Raw genomic sequence first — 23,254 nt, forward strand, 5'->3', positions numbered from 1 at the left:
TAAATGATTTCCCTAAAGCTTTGTGGTGCACAGAAACAGGTACAATTGTCTTGTTGATGTTTTTGTGTGTGATTTCAATAAGACATATTTATTTATGGCTCTTTTAAACTTGTGCATTCTTTAGTGTTAATTGAACCAGTATTGGAGGCAAATCTCAACTTTTTTACAACAAGTGGAAGTGTCTCCTGCTTTCTAGACAGATTTATTTGGTCAGATCTGTGAAAGAAGTATTTGTTTGCTTCATGATACCAAAACTTATAAAACATGTCTAACTCTTTTACCTGATATATGTGAGAATGGAAACTGCATGATATTAAGTTAATAATATTTTGCAGTTAGGTAGCAAAATAATAATTTATGGCAGTTAAGTAGGAAGGTACATGTACCGTCATTTTATCTTTCAAAATATAGACATGTGGCTGTAATTTCAAAGTTAAAAATAACTTTCTGAAGAGTCAGAACAACTCAGACTTAGAAGTGATGTTTCTGATTTGTTGACAGTTAAGTTCATGGCTTAGGAGAACCTATTTTTCATGATGCCCTTGTATTTTAAGCTACTTCGGAAAGAGTTACATATTGTGGAATTTTTCACTTCCCCATGCCCTTCAAGCTTTGGAAAAGTTGTTTTCCTCTCTGTTTATGGACGAAAGTAGTTTCAAAGCATGTCTGTAGCTGCTTAGACTGAGATACAAAAAATTCAGAATACTTGAGAAGGCTTCCATTTTACTTGAAGAAACTACTTTTTGATGAATTTTTTAAGGAAGTTTCTTAAAAACAATCACTTTTCCACAGTTGTTTCTCAGTAATACATTCTTCTGCAGGTTGTAACTATGGCTTTTGGTGTTGAAATGACAAAAGCAATATGCAACTTGTTAACTGGCAGATTTGAACTTTCAGGGGTAGATAGTTTGAAGCTGCTGATACACTTTGTGCTCTGTTTATTAGCCGCGTGTGCTGTGCCTTGTCAATCCTTTTTAGCAAAGTATGTTTTTTTTCTTAGAGTGAAGATACACAGCAACAAATTATCAGAGAAACTTTCCATTTAGTATCGAAACGTGATGAAAATGTCTGTAATTTTCTAGAAGGAGGACTGTAAGTATCAAGTTTGAAATAAATACCCAATACTTACTGGCTTTCAAGTATTATTACTGCTGATTGTAATATAACTTTTTACAGCTGTAATGTAAATGCCATGTCACATTTTTTAATACACCAAGACTGATGCACCAGCTGTACATCTTCTTTAGTAACTGAAGCATAGGTATATGTATCCAAATGTGTTAGGCAATAAAAATACTCTTTTTCTAGTGCTGTATCTAGTGCCGTGATTGTTTCAGACACAAAGATGGGGAAGGAACAAATAGGTGATGTTTCCCTATAATCAAGCTAGAGATTTCTGGTCTCATTTTAAGAGGCATTGGCCTTTGCCATACCCACTGAGAAAATGAAAATATTTTGGATCTGGCGATTTGGCTTGAACTCCTAAAATTTGAGTGGACAGCCTCTGATAGTAGGGTTCCTTAGCCTTTTTATCAGTGTTTGGGCTTGCTATATAAACCAGGAAGAAAAAAAGTAGGTTTTCTGTGTGTTAACTAGTACAATTTCAACCAAGACTTTTAATTAATATAGGAAAAGCAAGCTAGGAGGAAAGCCAGACTTATATGTTCTGTCTCTAGAAGAAGACACTAAATATTCCTTCTTGAATCATCTAGGTGGTTTTTTGAAAGTGGTCTTGCTTTAGTCGAAGTGAAGAAATTCTGAAATGAGGATATATTTTATTTTGAGTTATTTATTAATCATCAAGAGTAAATAGTTTAAAAGCCACCTTCTAGGAAAACGGGTCACAATTGGTGGAGAAAGCTTATGATCTCCAGTGTGTGACAGACATTATCATAGTCTGTTAAATATTCTGGTTATGGAAATTTATGGTTACTAAAAGTTAGTCAGCTGATGCCTAGATTTTCTGTGTGCGGAGTCAGTTGGATGCTTAGCTGTAGCATGTCAGCTATGATGTCTTTTTTCTTGATCAAGATGATTCTAGTTTTTTTTTATCACTATATTTTAAATTGAAATTGTTCTTTCCTAACTATTCAGTCATTGATATGGTGACTCTATCATTAGGTTCTTGGAGATGATTTCAAGTTGGAAACATGCTGGCTTGAATTCTGTAAGTGAAAGAAGCCATTTGGAGCTTTTTAAAAAAATCATAGCTGCTCAACAAAAATAAACTAAGACAGAACACAGGTCTGGCTTTCCTCCTACTGCTCAATTCTAAGGTTACAATTTCAGTATATTTTTTCAGTTTGTTTTTTTTTTTTTCTATGGGGACAGGGATCACTTTATAGTTTGCAGTTTACCCAGAGGCTGCAACAGTTTGTATGTAGAACTGTGTGTACTGAAGTATATGAAAGAATTGGGTAAATAAGTCATAAAAGAGGAAACTTTAGTTGCCATTTCTTTCCACTTCTCTATTTATAATTTGTAATATTTTTGTCTGATAAGTAAACATAGTTTCTGCTCTTCAGGAATGAAGGGTTTCCCTTCCCTTCATTGCCCCCACTCCCACTCCCTGCCAAGCATTAATATGCTTAAGCAAAAATATCTGTAAGATTTATTGCTCTTTTTATTTTATTTTTATTTATTTATTTGTATTCTTTCCCTATGATAGTGACAGAAAGTAAAGGGATGAGTTATGGTACCAGTGATTCATTTCTGGTACAGAATTAAGGAGTAATTATGATGTTCATGGCCATGTAGGTTCAGCCTAAAAATGTTTTCATTTCTATATGACCAGGCCTCATACAGCTCAAAACAAATGTCAGTGAACTGGTGTGGATCTCCTATTTAAGTGCCTTTTTTGGGAAGGCTGTAGCAGAAGAGTGGAAGAACATAACCCTTAAGACCTCTTCTTGTTCAGTGACTTGACAGTTAGTGAGTCCATAAAAACATAATTGTTTCTGTGGCTGTAACATTGCATCATAAAATATTGGTTGTAGTACAGTCTTATTTCTTATGAAACATTTTATAGCACAAGTGTTACATGTTCTTGGTTATTAAGTTGATCATAAACCTAGTTTAAGGCTTTTTCTGTAATCCAAATGCCAATCTCCATTATAGTTTTCTTTTTCTGTTGATGCTCCTCTGAGAAGGGTAGGGAAGGATTCATAGGCATACACTCTGTTAATCTGTAAAGCAGATTAATCATTGGACAGTGCCTGCTAGTGTGGAATGGAAGTCCGTTTAATACCTGTTTATGATCTGCATGAATTGATTTTAATAAAAAGGTTCTTATATTTATGTTATCCATATGGGTAACAATAGCTGTGTTTGTGTGGTAAATGTAACTGTCGTTTGGAATTATATCACAAAATAAAAGTAGTTGTGATGTAGTTGGACTTGGGAATGGTCCAGGCTTTAACAATAGGACTTCTGTTAACTGAAATAACTGTGAGGATTTGCCCAGCTTATCCTGAGATGCTAACTCAGCTTTCCTTTTTTCTTTCCTGTTTAGATTAATAGGTGGATCTGATAACAAACTAATTTATCGACACTATGCCACCTTGTACTTTGTCTTCTGTGTGGATTCTTCAGAAAGTGAGCTGGGTATTTTAGACCTCATACAAGTAAGGTTTTTTGCTGCTTTGTGGTTTTGGTTTTTTTTTCTTAGTAGGTGGAATTCAGCTTTGAAGTACCTTAGAACTTAAATATTTAGCCATGCCTTTTTTTGTAATATTTGGAAGTGAAGGTCACTTTCACACTTAAACCATACCTGAAGTGCTGAGTATTACTTTTAGATTATTTGCAGATTTCCGGGTGTTGAAAAAGGTGTTTTCCAGGTTGATGAGAAAGTAAGAAAACTTTGGAACCTGCTGAACACAATCAGGAGCTATTTATTACCTTAGCTTTTCAAGGCCTTGTTTTGGCTACAGGTAAAAATGGTGCAGATCAAACATTTGCTAGACAAGTGTAGACTATGAGAACCTTGATACATAAAGCCCCATATGTATATGTGTTTATATATACACAGTCAGAGACACACACACGCACAGATAGATAAATAGATAGGTAAATATTCAGTACAAATGTATAACGGATAAACACATCCAAAAACGTCTTTGGATGAAACTTTCCTTGTGGCTTATGAGGTTTTTGCAGATACACCTTGGAAAGAGAGTGCAAATGATCCCCTAGATGTATGTTCTGCACCGGGGGCTTGAAGTGGGTAGTGGGGGTTGGTCAGGAAAAGAGGGCTCATACAGGTTCTTTCTGTATCTCACTAAGAAAGGCTCAATGATACCGATGGCTTAATAACTGCTTGATGGAACAGAATAAGATGAATGTAGATAGTAAATCTTACACACCTTCAGATGCTGGGGATTCTGTGCTCAGGTAGCAAGCACACAGCGGAGCCCAGGTGGATTTTCCAATGGTGTGCTTTGCTGAGCAGATCCTGTGCATGGAGAGAAGCTCTTCCTTTTCCGGACCTTTGAGCAATTATGTAATTTCCTCCCAGGAAAACAACTCTTCCTAAAGGATTTTCTCAGGAGAACTTCTTGCTGAACTTTGAGGTACAGGCAAGGCCACTGAAGCGTCACGATCACTGGTACCAAGTGGGAGCTGCCTGCAGGCTCCTCTGTCACAGTGAACTGGCTGAGTTTATTCCTTAGCCAAGGAATTTGTGTAGCACAGGACAGACCTGTGCCTATTTATGTTGTGTTATGTGTGTCACTAACTCCTAAATATGCAACAGTTTCTTGGTCAGGATCAGTACATGCCACGCTTTGATCTGCTACAGTTTATCATTCCGAAGGACATTATATATTATACATTACATTAATAAAATACAGGCCCAGTAAAGCAGACATGGCTGTTCAACATCACTAACTCCTCAAATACAATGTCTTCTGCAAAGCTCTCATATATGATTTAAACTGCTAAATATGTCTGTATCAGTAAGAAAAATTGTGTCTGGTAATATGAACACTCTCAGGTCAAGAGAGCTCTGACTAAACCAGCAATTTTTCAGCTTAAAACTTGCATGTAAACAATTTCAGTGATGATTGTTAGTGTACTCGGATGTGGCAAAAAATAGTTTCACAGCATGAAGTGATGTATGTCATTACATAAATGGGTCTCAGTTATATATGTGTATGGTTCACTTACCGTTAAACCTTTCAAAAGCTTGCACATCAAGAGAATAGATTTATTACATTAGTAAAATCTGTGATATTCTGGGACATGGGCATGTATCTATTGATAATTTTACTGTTAGCCTCAAAGGCTAACACAGTTCCCTCTGCAGACCTTTCTTGGAGCTGAATAGCTTCTCACAATCACCTATTAGTGTTCAGAACAGCTTTCCAGTGTTGTTCTTTTGGACAGTAGATCCAGAAGGGTGCCTGTGTGGGTAGGGGGGAAGGAAACTTTTTCCGGATTCTTATACTGTCTTTGGTCATTCTGCAATGTCTGAACAGTGTGAAGTTATCAAGTAAGGTACTCAGTGGTGGTACCTGTTCCCAGCAGTTTGTCGTACAGAGTTGAACAGTGTGTCTTCTTTCTTGGAAGTGCAAAAATATCTATGAACATTGAAAAGAGGCATGTTCATATATACACAGAGTAACCTAAATTGTACTTTTAGGTGTTGAAACATATTGCTTGCGCTTACTGCTACCTATAGTTGCATGGCCCTCAAACTGTCTGAATAAGGGAGAATTTAAACTTTTCTCTAAACTGTATTACTTACTGTGCCAAAAATATTTTGATAGATTTTAATCTTGTAGTCTTTGTATTTCACATTTTTTCCATAAATGCTCCAGTGTTTAATTACATGCCAGTATAATTGCCTACAGGATGAAATAAGAAAAATGCTATTTCTATTTGTATAAATACTTTATTTTTCTAACCTGCATGATTTTGTTTATAAATCATACAGTCTCACCACAGTACCTGTAGCTGTTCAGTGTTCCTAAATCATGGTAATTCAACCATTCGATTATAGGGTAAAGTATACAGCGATTAGTTAAACGTTTTCAATTTTCAGTCTGGCTCACAAGAAGTATCTGTTTAATCCTCTTAGCAATAGCAAACAGAATTAAATGTATCTTACATTGGAAAAGTGCCCTCAGAAAGTTTATTATTGCATCTCATCCTCATGTGCAATGCAGACTGGCAGTATATACACATACACATCCACTCAAGCAAATAAGCTTTGTTTGTTTTTTGTTGGGACATCTTTGTTTATAGTAGTTCAGAGACAACACAGGTAACACATCTGGACTTTTTTATGAATCATACATATAATGAATTGTTTAAATAAGTAGATATTAGAAGACCAGTTTGTGATGGAAAATAAACTGGTGATATGATCCTAGAAATCAGTATAGCACTTAAGAGTTTTCTGTCTTGTAAACAGAATAAATCCATAGTAGATTAGGCTACATATGACAGTCTACAGCTCTTTTCATCATGAAGTTGTAATTTTCATATAGTTTCAATATTCAATAAAGTTGTAGTACTTAAGATACTTCTGTGAAGGCCAGTTGTATCACCATTAGGTCAGAGCTGTTTCACAGTTAAGTCATCTTGACTTGGGCTTAATGAATATGCTGTATGCCTTACAAATCATAGACTGTCTCAGATTTGATACTGTGTTCAACTTGTATATCTGTGTTTGAACACATAAGGCAAATTCATGTTGTTATTTTTTGTCCATTTACTTTGTTTTTTTTTAATATAAATAGAATTTTCTTTTTATTGTTTTTTGCTTCGTTGGTTTGGGAGATAGGTCAGCATCTCTGCTATGCTTGTTTTGCAGTCTTTTGGAGTCAGTGTAAATTATGTCATGAGTGGTAGCTATTTCAGACTCTTTTGTGTTAGCCTGTGAAGTATAAGGTTTTAGTGCATGGAAATAAAATACATAAGAAAATATAACTAGCTGTAGACTGCCATGAGGAAAAACTGAGGGACATTTACTATTACATTTTTACATTACATTTACCTAACTATCTTATGGACCCAAAAACTTATGTCAGCTCTAAGAACTTCTGAGTGTCTTGGCCTGTTGCTGTACTTTGAAGACATGAGGCTGTGAAGACAAACAACAGTGTCTGTGAGATCAGTCTTCTGTGAAAATTTCTGTAGAGTCTTGCACAATAATGTTTTTCAGTAAGATGCATGAAGTGCAATTCATGTAAGATGTTTTTCTCAGTTCCTAAAGACAAAACATCCTGTCCAGATATGCTGCTTTTTGTGCTAGTTAAATAAAAAAGGGAGAGGCATATGACTGGGATGAGAACTCATCATGGGCAGATTGGATTAATTCTGTCCTCAAATTTGCCATTGCTGTTTAGCTAAGGAAGAAGAAGGGGATAATCTTGATATGATTCACCCCTGTTGTTTTTAGTTCATCCTTTGTACTTGCTTTTGATATTTGACATTTTCTATTCCCAGATACATTTAATTGATTGGATTTTCTGATTTTTCTGCTAGCTTTGTTATCTTCCCAATATTAATGTATTTTTTATTCCTTTGTTGTGTTACTTATTATAAAAACAAGCCCTTTATTGTAAAGGTGGTGTTTTATGTTTTGACATACTGCCAAATAGAGAGCGCTCCTGGCTTGTATATATCCAATAACGATTCGGTGTTTTGTTGGTGTAGGGTTTTTCTTTTTTTTTTTTTCTCCTCCCCTTTTTTTTCTGTTTACTTACATGGAGATGCGCATGAGTTTTTCTTTGAACTGTAAAAGATTATAGTTTCAAAAATGAAGCACAAGGGGGAGCTAGTAATTCATTGTGTGTGCATCCTTATTCTCCTATTTGACTCATTTATTTATGTTACCCTTCCAATAACATTACAAGGTGCATCTGAACTGATGTGTGTGGAAGGTACGTGTGTCCCAGAACAATTGATATGTTTTCTCTTTTGATTATTGATCTACAAGTCTGCAGCATCTGAAGTGATTACTAAAGTACTGAAATTCTATCACTGCTTGCCATAGCATGCGATTCATTTGACTCAATTAAAATTATGATGAAAGTGGCTCTAATTTTATTTACCGTCTTGATAATTGAAGACATCTTAAAATAGGCCAAGGATGTTAGTGTAAAAAAATCTCTTTTACCTTACAGACTAACACTTTAAAAGACCAGTTATTCATAACAGATGTAAACGTTGTCACTGCTGGCATTATTCTGAACTCTCCATTTTGAATGGAAGATTGAGAGAGTTAACAAAGTTTCCATGGGAAATCCTTAACCAGTGAAAAATCTCTCTGAAGAATACTCAGTGCCAGCTGATTTCCTCGCTTAGATTAAAAAGCGTTGTTGTGCATTGGTAGTCATGCATTGCAAGCAGAGATCTGAGAGTTTGTTCAGTATGAGATGGTGTTGCTGTGTAATAGGTAAAGGTTTAAAAGTAGCCATTGTAACTATGAATCAAGTGTTGTTATAGAAGCCCTAGTTACTGGAAGAAGGTCACAAAAATAAAACTTCTGTGATGTTGATGCGTGAGCATGCATGCTGCTACTAAATACAGGTATCTGTGGGGAGCTTTTTTTAGGACTTCTGAGTTGGTTTTGTTTTTAATATGTTCCTTTGTTTTCCAAGGAGCTAGACAGATGTTGAAGTCAGAGTATGTGAATTCATATGCAAACTTGGGGATATATATGAGGAATATTTTCTTTCAAAAATAGTGTCAAGCTGGTAGCTCTTGTAACTAAAACCACTGGAGGAAGCATTTAATTTACACTCTGTTTCCATACTTCTTCTTGCAGCTAATATCAAACAGCACTGTCCTTGTAATTGCAGTCTCCTAAAGTACAAGGAAAGTAAGAGAACATCTTTGCTCATTTGTCTTGCTGCACACGGTTGTCAAATATGTAGTTGTTCTGCTTAACATATAAGTTTTTGTTTCCTCACATCCCTTCTTTATCGACGATTGTTATTATCACAACAAATTAACAAATTCTTTAAGAAAAAAAATCTGCTTTGCTTAGCTTCAGTATAATTTAACAGAAGCATACTCATTTACTTAGTTAACTTGTCAGCAAACCTTATTGTCTTGAGTCTGCTTCTGAATATGCTCCATGTTCCTAGTTTTAAATTACAGATTTGTATTTTGATATTAAATAATAGTCCTTTTTCTAAATGCGTGTACTTTGACTTTAAAATGGACATCGATAATAGTAATAGTAACAGCAGGGTGTGATCCTCTTCTCTTTTACATTATAAGCAGGATTTGAGAATCAGGGATTCAGATGTTAAAGTAATCTTTATGGATATGCCAGGTAGACAGCTGGGAATGGCTTATGTCAAGTAAACCCATTTCACTGGGTCTGTAGACATAAATACATGTCTGTAGAAACAGGCCTTTATCCACAAAAAATGGTGTTGAATGGAGTTACATCCTACTGGCATCTGGTCACAAGTAGTGTTCCCCAGGGCTCAGTGATCTGGACGAGGGGATCGAGTGCTCACTCAGCCAGTTTGCAGGTGACCCTGAGTTGGTTGGGAATGTTGATCTGCTGGAAGGTAGGAAGGCTCTGCAGAGGGGTCTGGACTGGCTGGATTGATGGGCCAAGGTCAAGTGCTGGATCCTACCTTTGGACCACAACATTCCCCTGCAGCACCACAGACTGGGGGAAGAGTGGCTAGAAAGCTGCCTGGCAGAAAAGGACCAGGGAGTGCTGGCCAACAGCAGCTGACCATGAATCAGCAGTGTGCCCAAGGTAGCCAAGAAGGCCAAAGGCTGGCTTGGGTCAGCAATAGTGTGGCCAGAGATCGTCCCCCTGTACTTGGCACTGGTGAGCCCACACCTTGGAATCTTGTGTTCAGTTTTGGCCTCTCACTACAAGGTGAGCATTGAGGTGCTGGAGCAAGTCCACAGAAAGGCAAAGGAGATGACAAAGGGTCTGGACTTCAAGTCTTATGAGGAGTTGCTGAGGGAGCTGGGTGTGTTTAGCATGGAAAAAAAGAGGATTGGGGAGATCTTATTACTCTAGAACTCTAGAACTACGTGAAACATGAAACAGAGAGGTCTGTTTCTTCTCCCAAGGAAGAAGTGATAGGACAAGAGGAAACAGCCTCAAATAGTGCCAGGGGAGGTTTAGGTTGGGTATTAGGAAAAATTTCTTCCCTGAAGAAGGGGTGGTCAGGCATGGAAGTGGGCTGCTCAGGGAAGTGATGGAGTCACCATTACTGGAAGTGTTCAAAAAACATTTAGAGGTGGTGCTTAGGGACATGGTTTAGAACTGTATTTGGCAGTGCTGGATTAACTGTTTGACTAATTTATCTTAGAGATTGTTTCCAACCTAAATGAATTTGTGATCTATGTCAGAACATGGCTTCTCATTCCTATTTCTCTGGGCCTAGGCAGTTTGAAATTAGTTTATCTCAAATACTAAGATGGGATTAATAAATCATGTTGAATAAAGAATCAAAATTAGGTGTTTATCCTCCATATTGCTGCTTTAGGGTTTGGGTTTAGAATTGAAAAAAAAACCTGCATACAGTGACAGCTTAATAAATAATATTAAATGCTTATTGTGAGAAAATGGTTCTGAAACATATAAAACTGAGATTAAAATCTCCAACAAGTTGCAACTTATCTATTTGTCATTAATAAATGGTCAGTAAATTCTTACAGAAATTCTTTTTAACTTTGAAGGCCCTAAGCCCTTGAACTCAAACTTAGAGAGGGTTAACACATCTATGTCTGTAGGAGTTATCCCATGCATAAAGGGAACTGTGCTTATACCTGTCTAAGACTGGAGTCTTTGTCAGCACTCACCACAAGCACACGGTGATTGGCATTCCAGAGCTTAAGAAATGCATGTACAATCATCATTTCATTATCTGACCTAATTGGATACTGTGGTGCTCTTGGTGTCAAAACAGGCAAACTGAGTACCAGAGAACCTGTTAGTGTACAGCAAGGTAGTGTACAGTCCATATCTGGCAGGGAACATCAGTGGCTGGAGTTCAGCAGCTGCTCTGATTTTTCTGCTTTGTCCTCTAATTTTATAGATTCAGGGAGGGGTTATAAACTGCTAGAGTTTTCTAAATTTGTGCCTGACAGGATCAGCAGATGTGACAATAAGACAGCTGCCTTTTTCCTTGGTCCACCCCGAATTCAATGAGTCTGAGTCAAGTGAAAGCTGCTTTACTGCTGGAAGCAGTAATGTTGACAAACTTGCATGATGCTGACAGTTTGCATTGCACATGCCTGTGTAGCAAAAGTTAGCAGTAATCTGGTTAACTGGGAGATGCCTGCAAGGTAGTAATTGCTAAAAATAGTAACAGTAATAGAAAAGCTGATTTTTTTTTTTTTTTTGCTTAATAGTTGGGTTCTGATGAAAATGGAAGGGATGCTTTGAATCACAGCTGAGAAAATTGTAAAATAGGTGATGCTACTGTTTTTTCAAGATGTAACGTTTTTAAAACTGGATGAGTTTTAGCAAAGTATTAACATAAACTGGCTTGTGTGTACAGTTGTGACCTCTACATAGATAACATCCTGTTGACATAATAATGTTAACCACATAATTTCTGTAGATGCTTTTAATGCCTTAAAATCTGACCTTTGTTTAATTTCTGTACTTGCTTTTCTCAAACCTCACACTTAATGAAATTATTGAATTTTTGTTAAAGCTTGACCTCTGGCTTTTTTTTTTCTTTGCAGGTATTTGTGGAAACACTAGACAAATGTTTTGAAAATGTCTGTGAGCTGGATTTAATTTTCCATGTAGACAAGGTACTGTGATGACCTCCTGTAATATTTTTGTCAAGTAAAACGTTTGGTTCAGCTGATATTTGGTATGAAACTGCAGTGATTCTACTTTCCTGAGAAAGTATGAAGCTGGTGAAGGGTCTAGAGAGTAAGTTTTATGAGGAACAGCTGAGGAAGGTGGGGTTTAGCCTGGAGAAAAGGAGGCTTGGGGGGACCTCATTGCTGTTTACTACTACCTGAAAGGAGCTTGTAGCAAGGTGGGGCTCAGCCTCTTCTCTCAGGCAGCAAGTGACAGGACAAGAGGAAATGGCTTCAAGCTGTTGCAGGAGAGGTGTAGTCTGGACATGAGGAAGAATTTCTTCACTGAAAGGGTAGTCAAGCATTGGAATGGGCTGCCTGGGTAAGTGGTGCAATCACCATGCCTGGAGGTGTTCATGAAATGACTGGATGTGGTACTTCATGCTGTGGTTTATTTGACATGGTAGTGGTCTGTCAAAGGTTGGACTCAATGGTCTTGAGATCTTTTCCAACCTTAACGATTCTGTGATTTATTTATCAGTGAAATCTAGACCATTTCTGTTAAAATATTATTTTTATTGTTTGAAAGCTGCAGTGGTACCAGTGGAACATGTCTTTCTGAGGAACAATAAAATAATGTTGCACATTAAGTTGTAAAATCCAAGACATCTGAGTATTCTTAGAGTAGGATTAGTTTCAAGAAATAATGTATTCTATTTTGTTTATGGTTAGGTATTGCATAATGCAGAACTGAAGTTATTACAGGTTTTCCAGTTAAGGTTGTCGCTTGCCTTTCATATGCTATGATTATGTAGCTTAAATGCTGTGTGGATCTTTCTGTTCCAAATCTCAAACAGACTTTATGTCTTTGTTTCTAAATATTTGGAAAATCTTATTTGAATGTTCCCATCTATAAGGAATGTTTTATTTATTAATCTAGTTTTGAGAAATGCTGTTACTATAGTAATCTTTCATTTAAAAGGACTTTGACATCTCTTGGTGTAATATCTAAAATGCTGAGAATGGAATATATAGTATTTATTCCTTCAGTTGCATTTTGTGCCTGCCATTGCCTTCAGTGCATTCACCTTTCCCCATCTGTGAAGATCTTTTTGCATCAACAGCAAAAGATGTCAATGAAAATTAAGATAGAAGAAGTAGAATAAAAATCGTACCAAATCAAATGTCTGAAACGGCCATTTCAAACTGACTCAGTTTGTTTCAAAATCAGAAACTCCTTTTGGAAGAAACACTTGTACCTTGACCAGATAGAGAAATGCATGTGACCTTCAGTTACTGTTTGAACTGATACATCGCTAATGAAAAGTCATTAGGATTTCTAGTCTGACTGGAACATGTTGGATATTTCCAAAATGGCAAATTAAAATACAAACCAATTTATTAGTGGCTTATATATGTGAGCCTTGGAGCTTAAAGAACAAAAATACTGTAGTTGTTTTGTGGGGAAGAGTTTGGTCTTTAGCTGAAGGATACTTTGATTGATATGTACTCCAAACTGTTGCTTTGTAACATGTTTCATTCAGGATTATTTCTTAACACAGTAATCTTTTACATTTTAGAGAAGAAACATAGAGAACTTAGGTGCTTCAAAATATTAAATTTCTTGAAGAATATTTTACTTTCTGTTGGGTGTGAGATGGTATTTCCTTCTTGAAATTTATTTGTCAAATGGAAGGATTTTAACGGTTTCATTTTACTAACAGTTTGATTTACTAAAATCTAAAAATCTGTCTGAGAATCCTATTAAATGTTTAGACTAGAATTTTCAAACTCTGAGAAAAATGCGAACCCTAAATAATAGTTAGATATTTTAGTCAAAGTAATCCAATTCCACAATAAAGGATCACTGAAACCTTGAGTTAAAAAAATTTTGAGCATCACGTTAACCAGGGCAGTGATTTTTTTACTTGATCATAGATCAACAAAAGAATACTGTACTGAATACAGTGAAAAATAAAGAGAGCTGAACATCTGTTTTAAAGCAAGGCTGCTACCAGCCCTACAGTAGCATTAGTTGTGCAGTTGTAACTAATCTGATGTTGTCTCTGTGCTTTCTTTTTTTTCCTCTAGTTTAAGTTCATCAGTGTTCTTGTAGGTCTGAGAACAAAACAGGAAGATGTATGTGTGAAAATGAAATTATAGTATTAAATTTTCTTTAAACTGCTGAAGCAGTCAAGAAGCAAAATGCATTGAGCCTTCTGAGTTACGACACATAAACTTTCTCTCATCAGATATTTATGGCCTAGTGTTAATGTATTGCAAGTGTGCAAAGGGGGAAACAGCAAATGCTGCTGCATGTTTGGTCTAGACAGAATCTTACTTGTAATGGAGTAATGTGGGAGCTTTTGGGGGTGAAACCTTTCAAATCTTTGTGTTTTGAGTGGTCTGGTGTTGAGAAAAGTGAGGATTGGCTAGCTGATTTGACTAAGAATTCTTCTGTGTTTTCAGTTCTTGATGGAGCTGTAGAAGGTGGCTTTCTTGCAATTCTCTTGCTAGAGCTGCCTAAACACCAAGGAGTACCTTTCCTGTAAAAAAATGATGTGGCATGTGAAAGAGTTAAACTATGTAGTCTCAACAACTGTTGCCTCTCTAGTAGCGTTTTATTTGGTATTTCTATAAGAAAACATTTACCTTCATCAGACCTTTATCATTGTACAGTATCCAGTGATGGCTTGTAGTAAACTGGGGTCAAGAGAGATGCTTATGCAAGGAATATTGGTATAGTACTAGAAGTTCATCTGAAGAGTGGAATATAGGTGGGAATGAGATAGTGTTTCTAATGTGCTATAGCAGAGGAGGATTTGGGGTGTTGGGGAGTGTAGTTTGTACATAGAAACAATTTGGATTGTCTTTAAAAATCATCTGTATTACAAGGAAACAAACCAACTTGCCATAGCTGGAGCAAGGCATTTTCCAGAAGGGGAGGAGGACATTTATTTCAGTCCTGTACTGATTCCTACACTGAGTCCAGGAGTGCAATGCATTCTGATGGAAAAGGCATCATAGAAAGCTATTCTAAGAATATTTTACAACCAAAATAATAGAATACATTCAGTTAGGGATGTAAGGAAATACTTTTATTTTTCCACAAGTTTTTTGGCATCTATTGAAATATCCCTGGGAGTATTGTGATCTCTTCCAAGAGTTTATCATCTGACCAGAACAGTGAACCCAGTGAATCAAATTGCTTGAAGACAAGAAAATGTGTTTGCTAAATTTTCCTGGAGAGTTTTTTCTTGATGCATTCCTTCCCCCTGTTTGCTAAAATATGTGTTTATGGTTTTAGAGAATACGTGGAACACAAATAGGAAGTTCTCTTGATTTTTGTAAAAACACCTCAAAATTTTTATTACAAAAGAGCAATTTCAGATTTTGAAAAGTTGATGTTCTCAACTGTCAGATCTCTTTTGTAATATGAGGTCTATTCCCTGTGCCTTCAGTTTTTCACTTAAACACTGTTTGGAATAGACTACTGAAGTGTATTTTGCACTTCGTTGTCACTTAAAGCTTTTTTAGTTCAGATTTTTTTGTTTAGGAAAATAATTAGTGATTTTTTTCAATAAGAAAAAAGAAAGTGATGTGTATTTGCTAATTATGTATTTACAATGAAAAAATAAAGAAAAACCAGTTAATATTAAAAATTTTTGTCTTGCTGCTGCTCATATATGGGCAAACTTATGTATTTAAGAGAAGGGAGTCAAAGGATTACAATAGTTACATAGCATTATTGGTCATAGCTGTGATATACAGATTAACAAATAAAATTAATTATATACTGTTATTTAGAAAACATTCTTCTCCCTTTAAAAGAAAAATGGGGCAATACAAAGAAAATGGTTAAGCTTCTTTAAAGCAATCCATGCTTTAAACATTTTTAAATACTATGTGTTAGTCTTCAATATTGCATACCAGAAGTGTGAAAAAGTAAGAGAAAGTATGATCCAAAGTATGAAAGACTTTGCATGGAGGAAAAAGTTAAATATTCAAGATATTGGAGTCAGAGAAGCAGGAAGTATGTAGAAGAAAGGTGTTGGAGAGCCAGAACAAGCCTGAAGAAAATGAACAACTGTGTCAGAAATAAAGAGCAGTGGGATATCAGATAAAATCTCAGGAAGTTTGAAACAAAGAAAATATTTTTTTGTGGTTGATAACTAAATTATAGAATGTCACTGTTCCATTTTATCATAGATACCAAGAATATTTTAAGTAGGTTCAAAGGTAATTAGATATATTAACCAAAGAAAAAAATTCTAACTGAAGCTATAAAATGCAATACTATACCAAGAAGCAGCAAGCAGTCTGTGTTTCAGAAATCCTTAAGTTGGAGATATTTGGAAGCGGAGAATTTGTATAGGATAAGTGCTACTGTTAAGATTTTTTTTAAGTCTCCACTGGTGAATCACTGAAAATAGATAATAAACTAGAATAAAGTTTTTCTAGTATGCATAATCATAGAATCATAGAATGGTTTCAGTTGGAATGGACCTTTAAGATCCAATAGTTCTAACCCCCTTGCCATGGACAGGGACACCTTCCACTAGACCAAGTTGCTCAAATCTGCACACACAAATATGAATACTTCCAGAGCCAGGGCACCCACAACTTCTTTGGGCAACCTGTGCCAGTGCCTCATCATCTTCACAGTAAAGAATTTTCTTCAGATAGATATCCTATCTACCTTCTCTTGTCTAAAAGCCATTCCTCCTTGTCCTATTGCTATATATTCTGTGAAAAGTCCCTCTTCAGCTTTTTTGTGGGACTCCTCTAGGTAGTGGAAGTCTTCAGGAAGTTCTCCCTAGAGCCTTCTCTTCTCCAGGCTGAACAACTCTCAGCCTTTCCTCATAGCAGAGGTCTTCCAGCCCTCTAATCATCATTGTGACTCTTCTCGACTTGTTCCAACAGGTCTACATCTTTCTTGTCCTGGGTGCCCCAGAGCTGGATGCAGTATTCAACTGGGCTCTCACAAGAACAGAGCAGAGTGTCAGAATCACTTCCCTTGACCTGCTGGCCACACAGTTTTTAACGCAGCCCAGGATGGGGTTGATTTTCTGGGCTGCAAATGCACATTGCTGGCTCATGTTAAGCTTCTCATCCACCAACGCTCCCAAGCCCTTGTCCCCAGGGCTGTTCTTGCTCTATTGTCTGCCCAGACTGTACTTCTGCTCAGGACTGCCGAGACCCAGGTGCAGGATGTTGTACTTGACCTTGTTGAACTTCATGAGGTTCACTCAGACCCACCTCTCAGGCCTGTCCAGGTCCTTCCAGCATCATCCCTTCCCTCCAGCATGTTGATGGCACCACACAGCCTTGTGTCATCAGTGAACTTGCTGAGGGTGCACTCCATCCCACTGCCCATGTCACTGACAAAGATATTTAGCAGCACCAGTCCCAAAGTTCCCTGAGGAAGGCTCTCATCAATGGTCTCCACTTGGACATGGAGCTGCTGCAACTCTCTGAGTGTGAGCTTCCAGTTTTTTCCATATCCATCTAGTGGTCCAGATGTCAACTCCATGGCTCTCTGGTTTAGAGACAAGGATGTTGTCTGAGACAGTGTCAAATGCCTTGCACAAGTCCAGGCAGATGAGGTCAGTCACTCTTTCTTCATCCACAGTCTCTGTAAGCCTGTCATAGAAGGCTACCAAACTTGTCAGGCATGATTTGTCATCAGTGAAGCCTGTCACCAGTCACCTCGGTATTTTCTGTGAGTCTTAGCGTAGTTTCCAGGAGGATCAGCTCCGTGGTTTTGCCAGGCACTGAGGTAAGACTGAGTGACCTGTAGTTCCCTAGATCTTCCTTACTTCCCTTCTTAAAAATGGAGGTTAAGTTTCTTGTTTTTCAGTTGGTGGCAAGTTCACTGGACTGCCATGACTTCTCAAATATGATGGATAGTGTCTTAGCCAGTTCTCTCAGGATCTGTTGATGTATCTTGTCAGGTCCCATGGACTTCTGCACCTTCAGTTTCCTTAAATGCTCTTTGATCCAATGTTCTCCTGCAGTCTGCAGTTCTTCATTCTCCTGGTCCCTGCTTCCACCCTCTGCAACTTGGGTTGTGTGACTTTACTATTGGCTGGTGAAGACTGAGGCAAAAAAGTCATTTACATCCTGGCTAACTAGGTCTCCTATATCTTTCTTGAGAGGACCCACATTTTCCCTAGTCTGTCTTTTATCACCAGTGTACCCACAGAAGCTTTTTTTGTTAACCTTGATTTTGTTGGTCAGATTTACTTCTGTCAGTGCTTTGGCTTTCCTAACCAAGCATAATTTCATAATTTCAAAGCATAATTAAAAATTTCAGTTCTCATTTTTTAAAGCAACTTGGATGATGGAAAGGCAAATGTTATGGTATATATCTTCTGGAATATGAAAGACTGTGAAATATCAGAAGAACTGCTAGGCAGTAATGTTTCTTTATGACTAAGAAGATTAAGGAGCGTATTTTCTTAATGTTTTGATAGAGAAATACTATGATTTCCTCTGTGAAGGAGTATGTTTTAGGAAAAAAAGTTATATTCCTGCTGTTGCTTTCATGTAGTATTTGTAAATCTGCATATGCAGTCTCAATTATAAGCAAATTTATTTATGAGAAGCTGTATTCAGAATTGTATTCATTCTCCTTCTTCACTGCATCCATCACAATAAGGATAGCATCAATAACTGCTGAGGGCTGAATGTTGACAACAGCATGCTGCAGTTTTATATAGTTATGGCATCAGCGCTACAGCTGGCTGGAAACCTGAAGTTTGCCTTCTACCCCTTTTTTGTCTGCAGAGAATGCTCCCATATCAGTTCCTTCTTAATCTGTAGTTTGCTGGCATTTTGCAGACTTCTTTCAGAGTTTACACTAAGGGGAACTGATGCCTTGGTGAGATGCTTACTTGAACATGTAAATCCAGTTCTTTCTCTTGGTTGTCAAGAAGTGGTTGCCTTGATCTGTTGTTGCAGTTGGGCTGCAACCTTACTTTTATTGTCTGTGGTCTATGTGCTCAAGAAGCGTCTTTTTTTTATTATTACAGTTCACGTTTTTAATTCTTAGAATCGTGGAATAGTTTACACTGAAAGGGACCTCTGAATCTAATTCCTTAAGCTTGACTGCTTCTTGAGTTTATGTGTGCCTCCTCGTAGAACAAAATTCATCAGATAGGTTACATCATAGGTTGTTCTCTGAACTGTCATGCATAACATGTACTTACTGTAGATACTTTGTACTAAACTTTGTGACCATCATGAATGGTAGAGATGTGTTGTCTTCTAAATGCCATTAGTGGTTATTGTTAACTTTTTGGTTAATGAAAACACCAATGCCTTTTTTCGTGTATATATTTTATAATAGTTCCCATATTTGAACATACCCATTTCTTTAATGTCCTCAGCTGGTTTATGTGGTCCTTCAGTTCAAGGTCTAGCTGTCAGTCTTAGTCCTAGATGCTGAAGTCTCCATATTTCTGGTGTAGCTCAGGAATGTCAATACTACTTCCAAGACTAATCTTGGTACCCATGGTGGGTGAGCATCATCTCTCTTCCTTTGCAGGTGTAGCCCAAAGTACTTTTTACGCCTCTATTTGTGAGTAATTAATTTAATCTCGTAGAACCTGCTCCCTAGGAGTATTACTGCTATTGATGCTAAATAGAATTTATGTCCATAATCATTGGATAGAAAACAGGAACTGAAAGAAAGAGGAATGTGAAAGTTTCTTCTGGCGTTGATAAGTGAAATGGTGTAGAAGATGAGTTTGTAACAGAGATATGAGCAAACAAGGTACTGGAGAAAGGAAAATTAAGTTGTGAGCTTTGTTCCCAAATGGTTTAAAATTAATTGCTAACATTAGTTAAGTGATTTACAGAATATATGTTTTCCTGCATTGAGGAATCTGAATAACATCTCTCCAGATTGAAGAGGTCTACAATCTGGAGAGATGTTATTCTCTCCAGAATAACATCTGGAGGACGTCTTGCATTTTTAAATTCTCTTTTGGTCTCTTTTAGGTCCATAATATATTGGCTGAAATGGTCATGGGTGGAATGGTTTTGGAGACCAACATGAATGAAATTGTCACTCAAATTGATGCTCAAAATAAACTGGAGAAATCTGAGGTAAGAGCGATGCACTGTGTAGTTTGTAAACTGTAAACATGGTTGTAGTAACTGCATGCTATAAAATACTATTTGTCCCTCACTAGCAAACTACGTAGTATAAACTGCTTGCTTATAATGTCAGAAATTTACGCAGTATCTGAGGATGTTGTACCTTTCATCATAAGTAATAATTGCTTAGACTCACTGCTGATTAGTTTTTGGTATTTGTATCTAATAGCATTGTGTGCCATTGCTATTGAGATACTTCTGTAGTTGTCTTGCAGAAACCCTTTTATTTCCAACATGTATACTATGCTGGACTACTGACTCTAACAAAATAAAATTAGATAAAGGTCTACGAAGTGTCTACAAAGACTACTGTCTGCGAGTATGTTTTGAGCACCTGAAATAAATGACACCTGAAATAAATAATACTGCAGCACAAAAAAGTAAATCAGGCCGAAATGGACTAGATAGAATTTAAAGCCCAGTTTTAGACCCTTTAAAGTAAATATGAATTCTGCGATTTTGGCAATCTAAACCTTTGGTGTTCAGTGAGTGAGAAAATTATATTCTCTGTATGCCTATAATGGTCTGAGTGAGGGAGCTCACGTAAGTTGTGGGAAACCCTTCTCAATTCAAAAATTGTTGAACTTGTGTTTAGGAAAGACACTTAGACTAAGAAAGGATTTTAGAATGACTTTAATTATGACACAGAATATTATTGTTTCTTTAACATCACCAGACATGCCTTATAAGCCAAAATACTGCTAGTACCTCTTAGCTAAGTCTGTGTTTGATTCTTATTGATGAGAGTAATTCCACAGAAGAACACATCATCAGATTTTCAAAGCATAATATTAAAATTTCTCAACAAATCTTTGCTTGAATTGGAGACTATTTCTAAAGTTGAAGTCAGCTCAGTAGACTGAAATTTTGCAGGTGGCATAAATATGAACTAAATGACATTTTAGGAGATGACCCAGAGAACTTCCTTCAGTTTTAACTGAAATGCAGCACAGAAATTAATTCTTCAGCTTTTTTTCTGGTACTGTGCATACTGTTCTCCTAATTCTGCAGTCTCACACTGTGCCACCTGAAGTTTTTTTNAATTAATTGTCTGTTTTGCACAACTTCCAAATTGTATCCAAGAACAGGACAACAATATGTGAAAAACAAGAAAAAGATAGGTATGATATGATATAGTACGTAGCAGTATGCATCTGGAAGTACTGCATTGTAGATTTTTGAAGATGTCCAAAATGTTCATTTTAACATTTTTCTCAAATTTGGAGTTATCCTCATAAATTTTTACTATATTTGTATAACTTCTGAATACATTTTTTTTTATTTGATGGAAAAGTAGCATAGTGTTCCCAAAAACTGAACTCACTGAGCAGCTATGTCCTACCATGTATTATGTACATATTGGTTTTACCCAAAAGCGCTTAATTATGTGAATTCTGTTACCAAATCAACTGTAGCCGAGTTTCTGACTGGTCATCTGAAACACATCAGTTCAGTGCAGCCAGCTGCAATACTTTGCTATTTACTATTATTCATCAGTAAGTCATTCTTTTAAAATACTTTTAGTATAAAAATAGGTGGTTCAAGATATAAAAAAACCATCTTCAACTCAGAATGTATATAAAGCAAATAGCAACTTGTTCTTTTACACTTAGCAATGAATTATAGAAGGTAAAGAAGTAGCAGTGATAAATTTAAACACTTGGTGACTGGGATGGAGTAGAACATTTCACAGGCTGCTCACAACAAATACTTTTTTTTTTTCTTAGTTCAGTGACTGTTTCTTTTCAAATTTAACAGTTACTGTAATGTTGAGATACATCACAATACCTGGTAACTATTTCTTCAGATCATTAATCATTTGTTTCATATGTATCCACAGAAATTTCCTGATTGCTATTTCTTTTCCTTTTGTCTTTTTGATCAAGATAGTAAATCTTCCAGTATGTCTTTCCTGAACACATATTTTCAAGATACAAGTAAATCCATGTAAATCAAACTTGGTAATAACTTAATAAATTTTGAATGCTGGTCACTAAGAAATCAAAACTAGTGGATCTTCTTAGTTTTCTTTAATTTAAAAAAACGGATTATTTTTAAAATTTAGAAATTATTGATGTAGTCTGTAGTTTATAGGAGTGCCTCCTGTGCTACAGAACTGTCGCTTTAGTCTCTTTGGCTTTTAGACCTCCATCATAGTTCTTGCATTCATAAAGCAGCTACTTCAAGAGTAATTTGCCTTTTCTTTTATAGCTGAAGTAATGAAACTAATAAAGTTGTAACTGAGTTGCATTTTAAGAAATATTTCAGTTTTTATTGTGCCCACCTGGCTTCCAGTAATATACAGAATTTAGCCATTTGACATTAGGTATTTGTTTAGTTATGCACTAGATTTCTAATTAGGCTTTCAGTTCGAATTTAGTGAAGAAGACTGAATGTATTTAATAAATTCACATATATTTGAGCAAAGTTATCAGCTCAAAGAATTTGTTAATGTTTTCAACAGAGATTAATTATTTAAACCACTATAAGGGAGTCCCTAGCTTTGATTTGTGATTCAGCTCTTATATTGCTTGGATGGGCTACAAAGGAAACTATTTCTGCCCTGAGAAATGTTGTCTTAATTGCATTTCCCTGCCTTTCAGTTTAGTATTTATCTCTGAATGGGTTTCTGGTCAATCCTTCTAGAACCAAAGGATTGTTGTGTAAAGGGAGGGAATTTTTCGGGAGAGGGGTCATTGGGATTTTATTCAGAGCCTCTGGAAGTATTGTAGGTAAACCTGGGCTACCTCTTCTCTATTTGGAGTATTCAACCGTGTGTGATTTAGACTTTTAAGTTGGGCCTCATTTTTTCCGAACCTCCTGATCTTTTCTAGCTCTTTCCATTCTTCTCTCTTACAGACCTTTATCTTTCAGTCTCCCAGACAGGACAGGTAGACAAAGGTATTGCTGACTTTTAGAAAAAATGTACTTTTAACAAAAAGGGAAAGCAAAATGATGTCAAAGGCAATAAATTATGTAGGCCAGACTCAAAAATTATGTGTAAAAATACCCATATTAGTCCTTGTAGCCTACTTTTTGTGCTAGTTTCTTGTAGTTCCCTCATCTTTTTATTGGCTATAGTGTATTTTACTAGCTTTCCATTGACATCATATTTTTTATTTTGTTTCTCTTCCTGCATTTTAGAATTTAACTTTTCTTTGTATCATTGTTTAAGAAACAAAGGAATATGAACTTGTGTGAATATTAACCAAAAACCCTGCAAAATTAATCTCAATAAAAATTGAACACACAAATAACAAAATTATGATACGATGACATAGCTTTGTCATTGGGACAGTCTTGTACTGATAATCTAAAATAAATAATGTGAACTCTTTTGCTTAAC

General features: G+C 36.4%; 1 protein-coding gene across 4 annotated transcripts in view; it reads left to right on the forward strand.

The window, feature by feature from the left end:
* AP3S1 (adaptor related protein complex 3 sigma 1 subunit) overlaps positions 1-23,254 on the forward strand; it is a 32,080-nt gene that overhangs the window by 1,803 nt on the left and 7,023 nt on the right. For 2 of the 4 annotated variants that reach the window (XM_017807334.1, XM_017807333.1), the window contains 4 exons: positions 1,001-1,092; positions 3,512-3,623; positions 11,680-11,751; positions 19,750-19,857. In XM_017807334.1, the coding sequence (XP_017662823.1) occupies positions 1,001-1,092; positions 3,512-3,623; positions 11,680-11,751; positions 19,750-19,857 (384 nt within the window). Of the gene's footprint in view, positions 1-1,000; positions 1,093-3,511; positions 3,624-11,679; positions 11,752-19,749; positions 19,858-22,767; positions 22,810-23,254 lie in introns of all 4 variants that reach the window. The other 2 variants (XM_017807335.1, XM_017807336.1) reach the window with 2 other exon arrangements.

Source organism: Lepidothrix coronata, unplaced genomic scaffold (genome assembly GCF_001604755.1).
Source record: "Lepidothrix coronata isolate B3197 unplaced genomic scaffold, Lepidothrix_coronata-1.0 Scaffold18, whole genome shotgun sequence".
NCBI classification, from domain to species: Eukaryota; Metazoa; Chordata; class Aves; order Passeriformes; family Pipridae; genus Lepidothrix; species Lepidothrix coronata.